This window comes from Pollicipes pollicipes, unplaced genomic scaffold, assembly GCF_011947565.3.
Source record: "Pollicipes pollicipes isolate AB1234 unplaced genomic scaffold, Ppol_2.1 Scaffold_7231;HRSCAF=8579_pilon_pilon_pilon, whole genome shotgun sequence".
Classification (NCBI taxonomy): domain Eukaryota; kingdom Metazoa; phylum Arthropoda; class Thecostraca; order Pollicipedomorpha; family Pollicipedidae; genus Pollicipes; species Pollicipes pollicipes.
Genome location: NW_023597034.1, coordinates 33516161 through 33536606, shown reverse-complemented (window position 1 = coordinate 33536606; position 20446 = coordinate 33516161). Strand labels below are relative to the sequence as shown.

Here is a 20446-nt window from a genome sequence, read left to right as displayed (position 1 = left end):
TAGCAATGAAGTTCAGGGTGATATAAAAGAAAGAGTACTTCAGAAAATCTCTTTGTAATAAATGTCCGCCGTGAAGTGAAGGTTATCGATTGCTTTTGGGAAATATATCACCGAAACATGACCTCGAGAGAGATCATAGATCACAAACTGTTGAGATAAAAATCTAACATCAGAAAATGCGTGTAAAATTATTTAAATCGCAGTGCCCAAAATTTTAGAACCGTGCCCAAAACCAGCCAGAAGCCATTCCGCAAACAAGCATGGAGAGGGGCTCTGAGGCCCCGTTGTAAGGCGAGGGGTAAGGGTGTTGTCAAAGCCCCGGCCGTTTGTTCATACACGCAGATAAATGGGACGTTCCTTGATTCATGTGTGCAACACCGGCCTCAGCCTACGCGGTCTTTACGGCTGAAAATCTCCCAGACCCAGACAGTGAACAGCAAGATCACACTGGCGTCAACTCAGAGACGAGCGTGTCATCATTGGATTTATTCATTGCACTCCAGCTCAGGCCTTATGGAGTATGAAACTTAAAGCCCTAGTGAACAACGATTTAAGCTCTTCGGACTGAGAAGTACATGATACGGGATTTGATTGTTTCGAACAAGCGCAACACCGAACACCGCAGCTTCCTGACCTTCTGGCTCTCCATTCTCCGCGGCGGCAACCTCGTCCGCTGCCGAGAATATGCAGCTATAACAAACTGAGATAAGCACCTGAAAGCCTGTACAACGCAGCCGCATCGGCGTTCTCACACTTATATCTGGCATCTGAAACCGTTGCCGATCGATAATTCAGTTTCCGTTTTCGCCGAATCCTCATGAGTATATGATGCGCAACATGACGCACTCACGCAGCGGGCACTTCCCCGCACGCATACTGAACAAGCGTGGCGTCACTCTCACAACGAGCGCGACGCAACACCAAAGCCTGCAATGACGTCCGCACCAGAACGGGCGCGAGCGATGCTTCCCACATGACCAGCGAGCCAAACTGTACCCGTATAACAAAAGCCGCGTCTCGGCGCCACCGCCGCCGCGCTCCACAACGGTCGCGCCACACTCCTGTAGAAAAGCACGCATCCCTCTCGGCTCGCAGCGAAGGCGTCCGGATCACAGCGCGTCGATTGGCGCGGCTCGGCACCTGGCGAGGCGGCCGCCAGGGCGCGGCACCGCGCGCCCGCCGCTCGCGGCGGCCGGCAGCGGGCGGCCGGGCGCCGGCAGGGGGCCGCGCCCGCCGCCTCCGGCAGCCACACCCGGTCATAGGTCTTCGCTGGTGGCGGTCCGGTTGGTGGCGGCGCCTCCCTCTCCCGGCCGGTGGCTGGGCATGTGCAGCAGGCGACTGGAACACCGAGACAGAGCACACCGGTCAGCGGCTGGAACACCGAGATGGAACACACCGGTCAGGGACTGGAACACCGAGACAGAGCACGCCGGTCAGGGGACTGGAACACCGATACAGAACGCACCGGTCAGGGGAATGGCACGGTTGCAGTGGTAGCCGAGAGAACGGGTCGTGGCCGTGGTTGTGATGGAGGAACTTGCAGTTAAATCATTGCGTGCTTGGTGAATGCGGTATATAAGTGTAATTACCTCTGCAAATAGACTGTCCACACCTTATATGCTCAATTACAGAAACCACGCATCATCAGAAGTAAATGACGACCTTTTTCTCCAGACGGTGCCGACGACATTTAGGATTCAAGCTTCCATCAGTGGACCTCTATGGCGGGATATGCGGTCCAAGTGACTCCCTGGCACTTCTTTTCTCCATCTTGACATACCTCGCTATGGTGTGACCCACGCACCATTAGCAGGCCAGGTCGTTCGAAACAAAGCTATGCCATTTGGGACCAATACAAGATCGCATGAGCGAGCGCTGACATTTCATAACCTAGTTTGACAAATTGTCCGTAGTGTGGGCCTTAACTTGATGGAGTTTGGCAGGCGCCATTCAGCATCGTTTGTTCTATTGTCATAACATGCTTAGTTCGCGAGAAAACGACGTGTGGTCTACTCACACCAGACCTGACTCGTTAGACCTGATATGACGCGCCACGGGCGTCACTGGCTGATGCTATAAGCCACGTGTGTAACCGGCAGCGAGTCCACAGCTGCACACTACCGTGTTCCCTACGGTCAAACCAACCCCCGACTGCTTGTAGATAGAATGTCAAAGAAGTCAAAACTCGCTAATTTTTGCGCGGAAGGACCTTTGCAACGAGCGCGCTCTTAAGCACAAATAAACATCAACAAATAAACGCGTTATTTTCGCTTCGCTGACGTGGTCTGATCCATTAAAGGCCACCAGCTCTCAGGTTCAGTGACACTAATCTAATGGAGGCTTGCCTGAGGGCTTTGCTGACGAAAGACAACCATGCACGAGCATAATATGATGCTGTTCAACGCCACCTATCCCATTCCACTTCCGTTCTGCCCCAGCATGTTTAATTTTCAGGATGGAAAGGACCGGCTGGGAAGCCCAGCTTTCCTTGAAGGTGACAGGACCGCCTGTCCGGCTGGGACTAGAACCATTTAGTTTCGATGACAGAATATTTAACAACGCTAAGTGGATCAAACGTCTCCACAGCTTCTTGGTGTATCATCAAACATCGCGTCTATGCCGCGTTTGAGCGAAATTTCATGGAAACCACACAATCGCGACAGCAGCCGAAAGAACCGCTCGTTCCAATGCCATCCGAAAATCCCTCCTCTCATACGACGATAACGGTGTGCAGAAGTGGAACCTCCGCTGGACAATGACACCTTTGAGTCTATCATCCCTTCCAATATTGCCGACAGTTCAACGCGCTGGACTGGCTTTAGACCTACAAGCACAGGGACCGTGCACGATAGCGACGTGTAACAGTGCGTTAACTCGGTGAGCATTCGTAATTACTGGAAACCCAGATTGCAACAGAGCCTGTCTGCCATCGTCGCGCCACAAATGCTTTACAGCACCGCTAACGCTGACACCAATCACATCGGCGCACGCGGCGGGACTGGTGACAGACGCGACGCGCGCGAGCTGAGGCCGCGCCTTCCAATCCACTCGCTGCGGCTCCGCCCCCGCCTCACCAGCCTGCCGGGACGCCTCCGTCCCCCGCGTCTACTTGCGCTCGCCAGGAGCACGATGGGCTATTGCACCCGGGAGCCGCGCTACGGCCGTGGAAGCCGGTGTAATTCTGCGGCTCGCGCGCTCTGTGTCGCCGCTGCTCCGCTCCGCTGACCCGCCGTTGCCTCACGGCGCCCCCGCCGCGGTCGTCTCGAGAAATCACCAGATGCGCCCCGCGGAATTGTGCCGCGCCGGCCGCCGCCACAGCGATCGCTTTGGTTGTGAGCAACGGTCGGGGAAATGGTGCATTCGTTCTTGCGCGATTGAGATCTGCAACCGCGTCGCAGCAGTGGAATGCTATGGTTAAACGCATGTAAATACCAAGCTCCTACTCGGGCCCCCGGATGCACACAATGCATATCATTATACATTCCATTCAACAGCGCTAAGTACGGTAGGCTAAACATGCCGTATTTCACCACAATTCGCGCCCACCCAGCACCCCAGGCAACAATTTGGGAGACTTTAACATCCTGTTTACCATAATCAGCGAGTTTACGGCCGGTAGCCAGACCCCAGAGCCCAGCCCGCTAGTGTAGCGGCGGGGAAGCCGGGAGAAGCCTGTTTCCCGGCTACGATAACGGGGCCAGCCCGCTAGTGTAGCGACGGGGAAGCCGGGAGAAGCCTGTTTCCCGGCTACGATAACGGGGCCAGCCCGCTAGTGTAGCGACGGGTAGGCCGGGAGAAGCCTGTTTCCCGGCTACGATAACGGGGCCAGCCCGCTAGTGTAGCGACGGGTAGGCCGGGAGAAGCCTGTTTCCCGGCTACGATAACGGGGCCAGCCCGCTAGTGTAGCGACGGGGAAGCCGGGAGAAGCCTGTTTCCCGGCTACGATAACGGGGCCAGCCCGCTAGTGTAGCGACGGGGAAGCCGCGACCACCAGCGGCGAATCTTCCTAGAGCGGGACACAGCAGCGGCCTCATTCGGCGCTGTGGAACATGACTGTCCAGGGCGTGTCGGGTGAATAAATGACGCCGATGGGCGGGACTTCCGTCCCGTCCCCGTCCTTCCATTAGCGGCACAGACGGTCCCATCGCGGATTCTCCTTCCGCTCTGACCCGGCCGAGTCTTCCCGCTCAGAGCGGGCGGCGGCTTCTCGCCAGATCGGGGCGGAGGACGCTCCGACGTGGGTCGGAGCTGCAGCGCAGCCCGGGTCGGATCCCGACCGACGAATGAATCTGTCTGAAGGGATCCCAGGCCGGCGGGCAATCGGGACGGAAAACAATTCTGTCGGGCTCGCGGTGGAAGGGATGGGGGTTCGGCCCGAGCCGGAATGGGGTTCGGCCGCGGCAGAATGGGGTTCGGGCCGCGGCGGAATGCCGATGGTGTGTGGGACGGGGGTCAGGGAGACAGTTGAGGCTTCTCCCAGCCCAGCGGACCCCAACCCCGCCGCGCTCGATGATCGATGCCGCTTATTTTCGGACTGAGGAGCTGAAAGCCTGTCTCACTCGGACATGTCACACACGATCCTGAACTCAAGCCAGTCCCTCATCGCCGACGGCAGTGATATTGGATCACTGGTTCCAAGGCGCAGACAACCCAACAAAGCAGTTGGTCGGCACGCACATTAGTAAGGCCTCTCACCCGTAAAAAACGATTTTATAACATCAAAACTGAAAGCCTGTCAGGCTGAGGAGGAAGCCCTGCGCTGATCTCTGCTACCATGAACGAAGTGAGAGTGGCTTTCAACGGGAAATGCTTCGTCTTTGATAAAAGCATGCCAGGTAGGATCATCGCTCATTGTGTCTAGATACACCGTAAAAGGATCGAGCCCTCATATGTCAGCCCACACAAATACGCGCCCGGGACAGCGAAGTGGTTGGCTGATGTTGACGAGCATAACGAGTGCAACCGAACAGTAATGTATTGCGATACGATATCAATACGACCTTTAGTATCTGCCCCAATGCCCACGAAGCCACTCCGGTGCACTGTCCCTCCCCCTCCCTCCTCCTCGCCGACGTCCTTACGCACATGCTCGCCATTTGCAGGTTTCTGATTGGACTGGCGGCCACAGGGGACTTCGGAATGGGATGGTGGTGTAACTAAAAAGATAGCTACAAAAAGTTCAGCGCGAGGCAGGCGCTCAAAATTTCTTGCGTGGCGCAAAATAGTATCAGGTGTCCTTTGCCCATCTATTGTTGCGGATTTTACGTGCAACTCGAATATTCAGTTGTCAATACATATTCACGCGCACGCTAATAAGACATGTGCTAAATTTGACATAGGGGCAGGGAGAGATTCACTAGAGGGGAGGGATGACGCGAACAATCCACCGGGCGCCCACGACGGCGGCGGGTCTGTGAGCAGCGGGGCTGGGCGAAGACGCGCACCACATTTTCTAGTGGAGAGGGCCGGGCCTTGCGAGCCCCTTCCGCCGCATGCAGCCAAGGCGCTCTGGGGACCAACCAGCAGCTACAGATCTTCACATCTTTCTTGCTTTTTCTTGTGGTTATATTTGTTGCGCATAACCGCACTCACGGGCACAACGTAAAATTTGGCGCCAAGCACGCCTGTCTGTCGTATGTTTCTCCCCTTGTTCAGGCGTCTGGTGAGAGGCGCGGGCCCGTTCAGGGCCGGCGCGTTCAGCTGTGGTGTGCCGGTCTGCGCGTGGCTACGTACCAGCTCAGCTTGCGGTCGACGTGGGACTGACGCCGGCAGCGCAGCTGACGTGCGCCGGTCTGCGCGTGATTACGCGCCAGTTCAGCTTGCGGTCGACGTGGGACTGTCGCCGGCAGCGCAGCTGACGTGCGCCGGTCTGCGCGTGGCTACGTACCAACTCAGCTTGCGGTCGACGTGGGACTGTCAACGGCAGCGCGGCTGACCTGTGTCGGTTTGCACGTGGCTACGTACCAACTCAGCTTGCGGTCGACGTGGGACTGTCGCCGGCAGCGCAGCTGACGTTGGTCGCTCAGGTCGTGCCACTGCTTAACCACGGCGTCCCGCACCTGGGGGCGGACGAGGCCAGGTGATGATGCCGCTTCCGTGAGGGTCAGAAGTGCCGGGGTCCGGCGCGGCCGCCAGACGGGTCGCGACACGGCCACGTGCGGACACAGGTCAACGTCCGGTCACGCCTGGACACGCCGCGAGACATAGGCTGGACACGTGCGGATACGAGGCACCGTCTGGTCATAATAGGACACTGGGCACGGCTGGACAAGACAGGAAATGGGGCAGAGACTGAGCACAGGACATGCTTTCGTCACGGCGCGCGGATTAAGCTCGACCGAACAGAAGCCGAAACTAAGCGCAGCGTGGACACAGGACACAGACACCTCCAAAACTGGGCAAAATACACAGCATACACAGGCCGAGAGATACCGGCAGCCCGACATGAAATATCAGGGCAAACACGTGAAGCGGAATTCGTAGCCCACACGTGGCGCAGGACGCGACCGAACAGATGGCTTCATCACACCAACTGCACGCTACCGGACTAATGACGTCATAGCGGAGCCGTTGGACAGCCTGAATGCATGGGCCAGAGAAGACAGACGGCTGCACGGCAAAGCACTGATGTATGCATCCTGGCCTTACGGGCGAGACAGACCGGGTGCCAAGGACGTGTCGCGGTCGGAAACAAGACCAAGCAACCGTGCAGCCTGGCAGCCTCGGACCGGGGGCTCAGAATTATGAAAATGACGCGCCCGTAATGATTTGGCTGTGATCTAGACCCCAAGCGGCAATTGTAAACAAGGCCAGGCAAGCTCTTTGGCGTCCAGACGCTCGCTTTCGACGAGGGTTGTTGCCGATTTGTGATGTTCCGAGTATTTTAAGGGATTAAGCACTTATCTTCGTAAACATTCATGATGGCATCTCATTTTAAATTTGGTGGGCAGCACATTCTAGCGTTTAGGCAGATCCCAAGCATTGAGTTGTACGCAAAACATTTTTAAACCGTGCGAGCAGTTGAGTAACAATGCGCAGGAAAAAAATTAACCACCACACAGATACATCTTGTTGGCTATTTTGACACAAAGCAATTGGTGCATTTGCTTGTCTTTGAATGCAACGGCAAAAACAACTACTGAATAATGGACAATCTTCAATCAACCGACGCACCGTGAGAACGCAGCGGCACAAAAACTGTTGAATAATGTATTATCCACAATCAGCCGACGCGTTGTCAGACCGCAGTGACGTCAACTGAGCCTCGGTCACACAACAGTGTGCTGGAACATACTGCACTACATTGTTTATAACCTTCGACGAACCACCAGGTCCAGGCCGAACAGGCCAACACTGGCCAACCGGAGGCCCTTCACAGACGTGCTCAAAGGCCGAAGTGGGCTGAAGTGGTAGCCGCCGCTTGTCAAGGTTTACGGCCGGACCGCTGTCAGATCGAGAAATCCAGACAATACGTCAACTTTAGAGGCCGTTTGCATCGATCTCATCATTATGTCATCCTTTCATGCTGTCATTGCATTCTGTTTTATGCCATCGCAATATAAACACGTTCTATCACGTGACGTGTTGCCTTGCGATACATAGGCGGAGTCCCGATACCTGACCAAGTTTGTACATTTACACCGTCCACAGTGCAAGTGACGGGTACCAGCTGTGACCGTCGGGTATCGGCCACGGTCGTGGGAAAGACAACACTGCCATCATACCCCGAACGGTCGTAAAAAACAGCACATCCGGACATCCGATGTAGCCTATCGCGTTCAGTCACATCACCGCATTCCACAGGCGTCGAATCTGGTGTCGTATACTACTACGAGGATGTAGTGCTGTATTTTCCTTTGGCGCGCTGCTTATAAAGTGGCATAAAACGTTTACCCAAGGCTGCGAGAATGAAAGGCTACGCAGACGTCGTGTCACCATGGGACTAAAGTTCCATAGTCCGTAGTATAGTTTGTATCGATACTACGAAAAGGTTGGTAGATACTAGTAACATGATGAAAAACGGAAATTTTGCTATGAACTGAGTGACAATCCTGTTCCACATTTTTATCTCAATGCTACATGAATAGATATTGCACATTTTGAATTTCCAATCTTCTAAAGACAATTCAATACTAGGATTACCCTCCAAAACAAGATCCTACCAGGCTACGTTTCCTAGTTCCAGCTCCCGCGCCATATTCGTCGTGATAAACGCGCCTACATATTTATTTGTAATGCCTCTTGTAAAAGCAATACTCATATGTAAATAAATAAATAGCATTTGTTATGTCTGCAGCCGTAATTAATGAGAAGCGATTCAGCATACACTTTCGTACTGCTGCGCTTATATGGAGTAAAATGTAAAAATAAGGTAATGTGAGGAGGGCAGGTGCCAAGAATTTCGTTATTGCTGTGCCACGATTTTCCTAGGTGTTAGTTAACCTGCAGATCCATAATGACGGATGAGTTAGATAAAAATGGTGGGCAGGAAGTGCTACCCGACTGTCCTAACATATCCTCAAGACTATTTCCGAGCTGAGACATGGGTCACGACTTGACAGGCAGAAATTGCAAAACTCGCCAGAAATCGTCCCATTTTACAGGAAACTCTGCTTTCTTGAACGGAAATGGCGCGCGCTGTATTTAAGTCTTCCGGGGTTCACCACTCACTACCCCGGCCAGGGCAGGCCGATCCTGCGTCCACCATGACAACGCTCCCCTAAGGCTACAGGGTGTGCATTCCAACTTCTTAACGCGCGTGTCAAGGTGCCGCGGGCCCATCTGGCCCGCCGTGCCTCATCCCTACGGTGTGTTGTTGTTGTATGCTGTACTCTTTTACACAGACTGTTTCTAAGTACTTCCGGCTACAGTTCTTCGTTATAAACTACTGGTGAATGTGTTACCCATCTCTCTGTCGAGGGTGGAGCGAAAACGCATTTCAGCAATAATTTTGTAGCTCTGGTGCAAACCAATGCAATTTTCCAGCTGAAAATACTTCATTGAATATGTAAGGTAAAAAATCCGGTTTATGGAAATATTTGTGTTTAAATCAGCCCGCAAAGAACAACGTTTTTGACGCCACGGCATCCCCTACCCATAATGCAGTAATGCCGGGGTTTGCGTTTACCCACATCTGAAGGAGATAAAAATGACAGTGCACGAATCGAGGCATCAAACCTTATCAGAGCAGCTACCAGTTACCTCTACAAACTTATGATATGTTCTAGTTGTTTTATCACGAGCATGTAAAATGCTGCGACGGAGAAAGAACTTGGTCACCCAGTACACTTCGTCTCACACAACACATGGCAAGTGGCCGTTTAAGTAACAAGCGCTTGACCCAGAGTCAATCATATTTCTGTGGACCATTTTCATCGCGCCCAGATCGACACACATCGTTGGCTACTCTTGACTTTACCCATTGGAACATGTTGCGAGTACTGCGTGTTTACCACGCACTTGGCCACAGGTCATGAAAACAATTGCCCTGATGGAGGCCAACACCCTGGTTCACGTGTCCCCCACGTCAAAATCGATGGGGTAGGTATAACTGCATTTCATTCCTCTGTATTGTACAAAAACACGTTTTCCTTCCATTTTGTTCTCCAATATAACCTGAAAATTATCATTCCTAAATGTGTTTCAACCATCCCAAAAACATGTCACTGGGGTGCTTGCTATCTAAAGCGCTGTCGTACCTGATAATACGACCAAACTTGCCGACTTGTTGGAGTGTAAAGACCAAGAACAAGGCAACAAAATGAAATATGCAATGGGTCAGCACCAGATGGCATGACTTCCTATGCATTACACTACCAAAATTACTTTTGGGACGGACCCAATCCTTGTAAGCATATCTTAGGCCAGGCGACATGTCACAAAAGGTACCGTGATGTGGCGCGGCGCTCTTCTGTCAACCAAGGTAACCTCAGTAACAGTTTGTTCGTGTCATCTGCAGTTAGGACAAAAAGAGCCTGAAATTCAACAGGCCATACGTAATTTGGGGTTCCGGGCCTGTTTTGTGTCCTTAAATGTTTCTTTAAACTTGCAATCATAAACCGTTACATATGCTTATGATGTCTGAATCATCCTCTGTCACATCACCATAAGAAAGATCGGCGCTCTCTGCCCCCCCCCCCCCCCCCCCCGGCTGTCAACTCAGACTACCGAGCGTCGGTTATTTTTGCACACGCTTCAATGCAACTTCTGCCTGCCGCTGAGGCCTCTTTTTGCCATTAACTTATCGTGGGTAAAATGAAGTCTTGGGCCACAATGAGCGCTTCAAAATCGCCTCACATCACACATCACTGTAAGCGGTTTTCGGTTTCCCAGCTTATGATGTCCATGGGGATAGTTTGCGACCGCAGCCAGCCAACTAGCCGGAGTCTGTGCTTCGTACCATGATTGTACCGTAACTTAGTTGAATCCACCTGTGATCGTAGGCCACAACATTTTCAAAAGTAAGTTAAAACCATCATCCACGATGGGCGAAGTACAGTTGCTTTATTAAGAGCTCACCATCATTGTTTGGCCAACATGTATTATGCGCTCACCGCGGCCAATAATATAGTTAGCTCTCGGCGCAGCAAAACTGTGTACTAAAACACGCATTTTAAGATGCCTAATTTGAGACACTTTACCTCTACGTATCCCCCATATGACGAGGCAGTTCTAAAATATTGTGCCGTACGTATGACAAGAAGCGCGTGAACATATGCCACGCCAAGATTACCCGGTATAGTAGAGGGTCTTCAGAGCTCATTAAACGAAAATGCAACGCGTCGCAGACAGACTGATTTGCATATTGCAATTCAAATTCGTGGTAAAACCACTATAAGCCTGAGCGAATATTCAGCTGGAAATCAAAGAGAAACCACTCCATATGACCCGACCCGTGACGCGAATGCACTGTGGGTCATCAAATTGGTATGCGGCGGAGTCGCGCGATCCTGGGCCACCTTGTGCTTGAATCAGCTTACTAGGCTGATTGGCGACGGAGAGATCCGGTCGGGGAATTCAGCGGCCCGCCACGACTAATGGAAGGTGGCGAACACCGCAGCATACTCCTGGCTCATTTACGTACGGCATGGCCTGAGCACCGGCTACAGATGGCACTGGCCGCCCTGGGCGAGGAAGTCCATGAGGTTATAACTATTTACGCTTTCGTTTATTGTTACCAAAACATTCACAAAAAGGCAACATCTGCGGCGGCTGTTGGGCACAGTGGACTGGGCTAAGTGGCTGTACCGTTCTGATGACCCCATCTTTCTCAATTCAGCCGCAGGTGACTTCAAACCAGCGACTGCGACGGCAACGCCACCTCCCGATCCGTTAGAGACACAACCACAACGTTGAATAACGTTAAGCGGGCCAGTGAGATCTCCAGATGGCGTATTTTCTTACCACCTGCGGTTGTCGAAACCCGGGGACATACACAGGACTCGGTGGTGGGAGGGACACACTGGAAGTTGTTCACAGAAAACAGTTTAATGCGCTGCGGACCCACGGGGTTTGGTGCATGACATAAAACAACACCGCTGTTCTTGATCTACGATTTTTTTTAACTGTATATTCCGGATATGTTAGTATCGACATTTAGTCGTGCACATGTTAGCGTATGCAGACATTTCATAACAGAGGTGAGCGTGCCCCTGGGCCACTACATACGTTTATCCCTGCGTACACTCCAATTTGCTGGTGTTGCCTAGGCCGAAACTTATTAATAAAAAAAAAGGTAAATCTATGGCTTGAGCTCAAAACTCGTAACCTTCTGCATGCACTCGAGCAGGTCAAGCACACTTGTGCCATTATCCTAGATCGATCCTTTCTCAGTAAAATCTTGCAAAACCCGTTCCGTTACGACACGCGACTTTTGAAATCTGGCTTGGATCCAAATCTTGTGTCCAGTTTGTTTACTTTGAAATTGTTTTTGTCTAACGTTAGCCAGGTCAATTCAAAGATGCACGAGATTTCGCCACATTTAACAGCTCGCATGTCAACACCGTATAGAATGTATAGTTATGCAGGGCTTTGATATATGTTGCTGAAGACGGCGCGCAGCTGCGATCGATGTGCACAGGGCTCTGATATATGTTGCTGAAGCCCGCACGCATCTGCGATCGATGTGCGCACCGACGGCAGTTCGCAAAAGCGGCACGTGATCTAGACGGCTTTGTTTTGAAGTCGAACATGTGTCAGCAGTAGCTTGAGTGCAGCTCACTCGACGGCCGCAAAGAGCATTGTCGCTTCGCTAGCGATCAAACAGCGTAACTGTCAGATAGTTCATGTAGATAACTTGTTGGCGCCAGCCCTACAGGCAAATTTGCACTCCCATCTAACCAAGGAGAGGGGGTTTGACGGCTCTCCTACTAATTTATGAACTAGGACTAATATATCATCGGGGTAGGACCGGCGTGGTGCTCGCTGCTTAACCTATCTAAATACTCACGGATATCTAGATTACTAGCCGGGAATTTTTTATACCAAGCACATTCTTTTTCCCCTTACAATGCGATCAATGCGGTATCACACGGTATTAGAATGCGACGAGATGCAGTTTTCTCAGGCCAATGCCGTCCTTCACAACCTGAGTAAGGAAAAAACAATACACAATCTATTTCAATATGCCTGGTTTTTCGACCCCAGGTAAATATATTACTTTCCAGGTTACGACAAGGAACTAAGGGGGTCATATCGAAAATGAGACATTTTTTGACCATATAATTAAAAACGACATGTTTACAAAAGGGCAAATGATGAGCATTGGCGTATTTGTTGCAGCCTTCTGGTTTTTCAAATACCTGTTTTTCGAGCCTGGGTCAGCTGAGTGAAGCTTCAGCTCACGGAAACTTCACCACAGCTGTTATGTTCTTTGGGGTGCGTGATATAGACACACTGGTGGTTGGTGCTTTATTAGACGAGGTGGAGCGATGTGGAAACGACCAATGCAATAATCATCGGCCTTGCTATTCAACTTGTTTTCTTTTTAGCTCAATCTGCGAAGTCTAAATTCGAGCTAAGTAGTGGGAGTTACGTAAGCTTTATGTTGCTAAGCAATGCAGATGTTTGCGCTACATGTACAATCATCCAGTGAACGTAATTTCAGTTTGTTGACGCTTTTTCAATTACGAAGAAGTTGAATTGAATGCATTTAGCTCCAAAAGGTCATGGAAACACGCTATTGTGAGGCCAACTATTTCGTCTATGTCATACGATAACCACTCACGTTACGACGATGAGATAAGCAACATTCAATGTAATAAAACGAACCTTTTCAGATAACATATTTAAAACCACGCGAATGACCCGCACAAGGTTAAACGAGTCACAGAGTACTGCAATGTATTGCAATAATCATATATGCAGATGTCATGCAATGAAGAAGAAGGCCGAACAAGTGCACCTGAGTTGTACTACATACGCGATGCAACTGCAATCACAATTCACAGGCGATAGTAAGGAAGCTCAGATACTGTATGCATGTGCTGGTAATTCAGGGTTGTGCCCTTTCATGATCTTTGGAAAGCCAGTATCCCACTCATGCAATTACCCTTGAGCAAAATTAGGTGAACAATGAACATCACCAATTAAGCACCTCTGCGCCAACAACGGTGCAAACTATGTCTAACGGCAATTATTTGCTTCACCTTTCTCTGACCAGTGTGACCTTAACCCAAGAAATCCACTACAGATGGTCGCACGATGTCTGTCAAAACCATAGTCTTGTTGTGAATCGCAATAGCAGATTGTTGAAAAAGTGAGTGAATAAATCCCGTGCAAAAGAAAAATCGAACATGTCTGACCTAGCTTGATCTCTGGTGACATAACCTCCTCACCCCAGGCGAAAGCATGCATCACATCACTGGCATCAAAATCGATTATATTTATGACACAAACAAGTAACATAACCAAATAACAACAAGGCAACTATATTATCGGTTCGGCGAAATGACTGACTAACATGGCCTCCACAGTCATAAGTCACGACCTGTTTGGATGCAAAACTGAAGAGTAATACGACGATTAAAATGTCATTAAGTAAACTGCTGAAAATCAAACCGTAATATTGTGAATAATTACCAAGTTACGTAACACAACCTGAAGGCGAGGGCGGAGGCAGTGTCGCGCCACCTCGTCGGCCAAGCCAAAAATTAAAGGGAGTGTCCCACATTCGTATGGGTTTGAGCTGAAACAGCCATCATGAAGAACATTTGGTGCAGTTCACAGCCCTGTCCTTCTTAAGCCTCTAAACCCTCTAGCTTTAGAGCTACACGCCCACCAGGATGGGCAGACTATATCGTACAGACTTGTTTCAAGGTTACCCAGGTGTGCATGACGTCATAACAACGATATAAAAAATTTGCCATTTCACTGGCCATGCAGTGTTTAAGATCAAGGCAAATATAATTGTCGAGTCGTTCATATCTGACATTCGTGAACACGACCTAAAAATGTAACGGTCGTCCATTGGCTCTCAATCATTGCTGTGCAGCCTATGCAAGATTCTCACACCAATTTTGTTCCGTGCCACATAATACAAGAAATCATGCATTTTTCCAAGTATCACTCAACAAACTTCCAATCGAATGGCACAAGAATGGTGCAATAACTGAGTATGTGAATGCAGGTGAGCGTCGTCAACTCACGGATCAATATGCAATTACACCACGAAAAAGGGCCAAAACACGAGCAACTAACGATATTAGTTCATCATACGTTCAGCACCAACGCGAGGCACCTCTCGGGAGATTGAAGAACTACAAGTAAGTGCTATACAAACTTTTCATGAGCCAATCAATTTTGTGCTGCGGGACAAATTTACTTCATAAACAATTTTTTATGTTCAGAACAGTCTTTTCCACCTAGCAGCATAATCATATTTATAAGTGAACTTATATCATCACATACGATGCTTGCTTCCATATCATCAAATGTGAAACATTCCTTTTGATGGCTTTAACTTAGCTCAGATGTCATTTACCCCAAAGCATCCAACTCTAAACTAATGAGGACATTTATGCTATCATCCTTCAGTTTGGAGCCGTTGCAGGAAATCAATAATGAGTAAAAGCTGCAAATGAAACAAGCGATCGTAAAATCTGAGGGTGAAGTATACGCGGATATCAATCAGTGAAACGGCATGGCTTGACGACTCAACGTTCAACATATATAACACTCGAGTCGCCTTCAAAGACATGCTTGGGTGAGCTGGGTCGGACCTCTGAAGCTACCTACATTTCCCGGTTACACGACGTAAGGCAAGTTCAGTCGACAGGCCGTCTATAGCACTGCTGCACTTGTGGGTCAGTGGAATGCCTCACACAACATAAGCCAATTAACCACCATTCAGCCGTTTTCAAAGATGCCTTAGGACCGGCAGGTGTAATCAGACCTGCCCGCGTCCCGCCATTTACACTACTATCGCATCAGCTCTGCTGACAACAGCTCAACCCGGTCCGTAAATTAGTAACCGCCCAATGCAAGGCCTTCAATAAACACACATTCCCCAACGGAGCCGCGGGCGGCTGGATGACGTAACGAAGCTCTCCACGCAGCGCGTCGGTCCAGCCTTTGTCCGGCTTTTATGGAGTCTCTCCGGCTTCCAGTTGTCCTTCATAGACAGCATGCAATCACGTTCCACCGGAAGAGCACTTGAGGTTTTCCCTCTCAGAAATGGCAAGCCACAAATTCGGGACACGATTCGCAGCCGCAACCCCGCTCGGGACAACAGCGAGGATGTTGGCATTCAGCTGCTGCAGGGTCTGCAGGAACGGCAGTGGCAGAAAGGCGCGGGAAACGACTGCATTGATCAGCGCAATCGAATCTGTTCACTGTCGAAACGGCACGGACGCGCCATACGGAAGAGCTGTGGTGATGTCCAGACGGTGTGCACGGCGCGGGTCTTCGCGCCATGTAATGAAGTTTTGCAGCCTAGGATGACAAACGAAATGTGCCCACACTGATTTGTTATGTGCAAGAATTAGTTTAAGTGAAAAATACCGGGACAGCGAAAATCTTTATTCGAAGATGCTGTGTTACAGTATGTTACAGCTATCCATAACTGACTGGTGAAAACATTTACGAAAACGACATGCTGCGACCGCATACCTCATTCAATTCAAATCGTCAGAGAACCATTCAACGTCTTTCGTACATTTTCTTACATTCCTAGGCTACGCACCACGTTGTGAAAACAATAAGTGACGTCACAAAGCTTAATATTCCTCACCAAGATCGGAAACCGTAAGCCGATCTACCAACGTCACCGACAGTTTAACGATCCTTTGTGCGGGCACTATGTGCTTCCTAAGAGAAACCGCATATGCGGCAGCCTTTATTAAGCTGGAATATTTTGCACCTTCATGGACAAGCACGCATTACTTTTATTAGAGCACTTTTCAAGCAGCGCATACTTACTATACACTCGCACTCGCCACCGAAGATGAACCGATCGATTTCATTACAAAATTTGACCCACAGCCTTTGCCAGACAGAACCAAGGAGGGTTTACATAACGCACTGAGTTCCGGCACGAGCGCTGCGGGCTTCTAAGCTCCGGCACGAGTGTCCCGGGTCACTGAGCTCCGGCACGAACGCCCCGGGCCACTAAGCTCCGGCACAAGCGCCCCGGATCTCTGAGCTCCGGCACGAGCGCCCCGGACTACTGAGCTCCGGCACGAGCGCCCCGGGCCTCTAAGCTCCGGCACGAGCGCCCCGGGCCACTAAGCTCCGGCACAAGCGCCCCGGATCTCTGAGCTCCGGCACGAGCGCCCCGGACTACTGAGCTCCGGCACGAGCGCCCCGGGCCTCTAAACCCCGGCACGAGCGCCCCGGATCACTGAGCTCCGGCACGAGCGCCCCGGACTACTGAGCTCCGGCACGAGCGCCCCGGACTACTGAGCTCCGGCACGAGCGCCCCGGGCCACTAAGCCCCGGCACGAGCGCCCCGGGCCACTGAGCTCCGGCACGAGCGACCCGGATCACTGAGCTCCGGCACGAGCGCCCCGGGCCTCTAAGCCCCGGCACGAGCGCCCCGGGCCACTAAGCCCCGGCACGAGCGCCCCGGGCCACTGAGCTCCGGCACGAGCGCCCAGGACCACTAAGCCCCGGCACGAGCGCCCCGGGCCACTGAGCTCCGGCACGAGCGACCCGGATCACTGAGCTCCGGCACGAGCGCCCCGGGCCTCTAAGCCCCGGCACGAGCGCCCAGGACCACTAAGCCCCGGCACGAGCGCCCAGGACCACTGAGCTCCGGCACGAGCGCCTCGGGCCAGTCTGACCCTTTGGCAGTTTGCCACCTGACCTTTCCACGTCAGCCTGGTCAAACAATTCTGGAACCAGCTGCCGGACTCGTAAGCGGCGCCGCTGGATTACGAGCTCAGCACCTGTCCTCTGGGCCGCAGAGATATGAAGCTGGCCATTTGCACCTAACAAACAGCACATTCTCCACCCATGCCACCCTAGACTGCGACTTGATGCCCTCAGATGGGCGGCGCTGTCACTTACAGTACAGTTTGTTCGTGGAAGGTTTAGAGTTACTTGCATGGAGTTCCGAGTTGGATCTGGCCAGCACCAGTTTGTGCTTTCGATCCCGAAACAATGTACCTAGATGCGGCAACTTTACAATGTTAACCTAGATGCGGCAACTTTACAATGTTACCTAGATGCGGCCACTTTACAATGTTACCTAGATGCGGCAACTTTATAATGTTACCTAGATGCGGCAACTTTACAATGTTACCTAGATGCGGCAACTTTATGTTGCCTAAATTCGGCAACTTTACAATGTTACCTAGACGGGGCAACTTTACGATGTTACTTAGATGCGGCAAACTTTACAATGTTGCCTAGACGCGGCAACTTTACAATGTTACCTAGATGCGGCAATTTACAATGTTACCTAGATGCGGCAACTTTACAATGTTACCTAGATGCGGCAATTTCACAATGTTACCTAGATGCGGGAACTTTTTTGGCCCCCTCGCCATACCCAGTCATGCAGCCTTCCTGATACATGAAATCGAACATGTCCCCACACACGCCTTAGCACGTCCAGGCTGGTCACACCCAGGAGCTTACAGTGAACCAGTTCTGTTCTAACGTGTCACCCAATGAGCTTGGGGCGAGATAACCACACCACACCAGTCCTGTTATTATGTGTCATCCAATGAGCTTGGGGCGAAATAACCACACCACACCAGTCTTGTTATAATGTGTCATCCAATGAGCTTGGGACGAGATAACCACACCGCACCAGTCCTGTTATAATGTGTCATCCAATGAGTTTGGGGTGAGATAACCACACCGCACAGGATCGTCTAGGTGACAAAACAGGCAGTTCTAATCAACACAAGGCGAGAGCCAAGGCCCATGCACCGCACCCTGGCGCGTCGTCATAAGGCTACTTAACACATTCATGGGGCTTGGTGACCTTCCCCAGCCATTTACGATCGAACTGAGGGGTCTGGAAAAGAGATTAGCGACAGCCTTTGTCCATCCTCCACCTGGAGGACATTAACAAATCACATGGCTAGCGATGGTGTGACGAATGTCTGTACAAAGATAAAAAAGAGTTCAAGATCTAATCGAAGGCTTATTTTCCCCGCAGTTTCCGCAACTTTTCCATTCCGTACCAGATGAAATGCGTCTTTACCCACGTCAGCACCCTACCCATTATTCACAACAGATACGGGTCAAGGTCAGGTCGCGCCAGCTCAGTTCACACTCACGTCGGGCTAATTCGACGTTATTTCTATAACCGTTTCGAGTCACCTAACTAATGCTCGCTTATAATGACACGCTCATTTGTCATTGGTTCGGATTGTGTTGTTCGCCCAAGTTACCATCACAAATGGGCGACACTTATAGGTTGATATCGCATGGCTCTTCATGCTACCTGGCGTAACCCCACACACACACACTCATTAACCTGACGTTAACCGGCATGCAGCCAAACCAGCAAAAGTTGGTCATCCTATCTGCAACGACCTGGAGGTCAGCACGGAAGACACAAGCGGGAAAGGCACTTTTGATCCCGAGCGGTTTTTGGCCAACCTTTGGTCGCTGCATGAGCTGGCGACCGTGTTGAGAGTCTGTGGTATGTAAGCTAGAGATGATACTTTACCTTGATAGTCATCAATACAAGGGGCCAATGATCGAAGAGGGAAGACGCTGTGATCCCCTACCTCCTGGTTGATGAAGCAGTAAAGAAAGCAGATGAAGAAGCCCTGGAACGAGTCGAGCACGGCCAGTACGATGGTATAGCAGCCGAAGACGGCGACGGACCGGTCCAGCGGCGGCTCAAACATCTGCAGCGAGTGCGTAATGCCGAGCAGCGGCAGCAGGAATAGCGCGGCGCGCACCGCCTTCCTGCGGACAGGCCGGGGGACCGATGGTCAGCAGGGTACCGCTCCACTGGGACAGGGTGGGTTGTACCGCTGGTCAGCGGGACACCGCCCCACTGGGACAGGGTGGGTTGTACCGCTGGTCAGCGGGACACCGCCCCACTGGGACAGGTCGGAGGGATCGCTGGCCAGCGGGACACCGCCCCACTGGGACAGGCCGGGGGACCGGCTGGCCAGCGGGGACACTGCTCCACTGGGACAGTGCCGGGGGGACCGCTGGTCAGCAGGGCACCGCTCCACAGGCTGGGGGACCGCTGGCCAGCGGGGCACTGCTCCACTGGGACAGGGTGGGTTATACCGCTGGTCAGCGGGGCACTGCTCCACTGGGACAGGCCGGGGACCGCTGGCCAGCGGGGCACTGCTCCACTGGGACAGGCCGGGGGACCGCTGGTCAGCAGGGCACCGCTCCACAGGCTGGGGGACCGCTGGCCAGCGGGGCACTGCTCCACTGCTTTTAGCGGACAGGTGGGCATACATCGGTAGTCGTTCGAGCGCTGATTTGATGAGAAACAGATTGGAATATGGCGACGATTCCCTGAGCGCCGCTCTGATGGAGATAGGCAGGAAAACATGAGCCTGTCAGGGTCCTGTCTACTTGCCGATACGTGGGAATACAGTGACGGCTGTTAGAGGGACGCGCTTATGGGGGGGGGGGGGGCAGGCGAGAGTGCATCCATGTTCGCAGGCAGAAAAAGAAAAATTGCAGTGTGCGCTGGCCTCCTGGGGACAAGCGAGAGTGCAACGGTGGTCCTCAGAGGCGGTGGAGACGTTGCCTGTTTTGGAACATCCATCCACGATCTAACCCTAATGGTCACCGAGCGAAGGAACCACAAGGAGTGTTACAAGAATGCGTGAAGACATGCGTTATGTCCCATCGCATTGCGCAATTTAGGTATCATAGCGAAAAACGGTTTTCCGAACAATGGAACCGCCCGTAGACGTGTGGCAGACAATGTGGAGTTCATGTACCAGTTCCTTTGCCATTCATGCAGAAAGAAGGCCATTCTGAGAGCGTCGTTCTGAGAGCTTACCTTATCTTTTGA

At 51.7% G+C, this 20446-nt stretch overlaps 1 protein-coding gene across 1 annotated transcript in view; it reads right to left on the bottom strand.

Annotated features, from left to right (window-relative positions):
- Window positions 1–1256: 1256 nt before the first annotated feature.
- Window positions 1257–20446, bottom strand: part of LOC119110033 (corticotropin-releasing factor receptor 1-like) — a 20954-nt gene continuing 1764 nt past the window's right edge. Inside the window, exons 2-4 of the mRNA XM_037233778.1 lie at window positions 19185–19368; window positions 5965–6059; window positions 1257–1338 (exon numbers count right to left, since the gene is read on the bottom strand). Coding sequence (XP_037089673.1) covers window positions 1257–1338; window positions 5965–6059; window positions 19185–19368 — 361 coding nt within the window. The remainder of the gene's footprint in view (window positions 1339–5964; window positions 6060–19184; window positions 19369–20446) is intronic.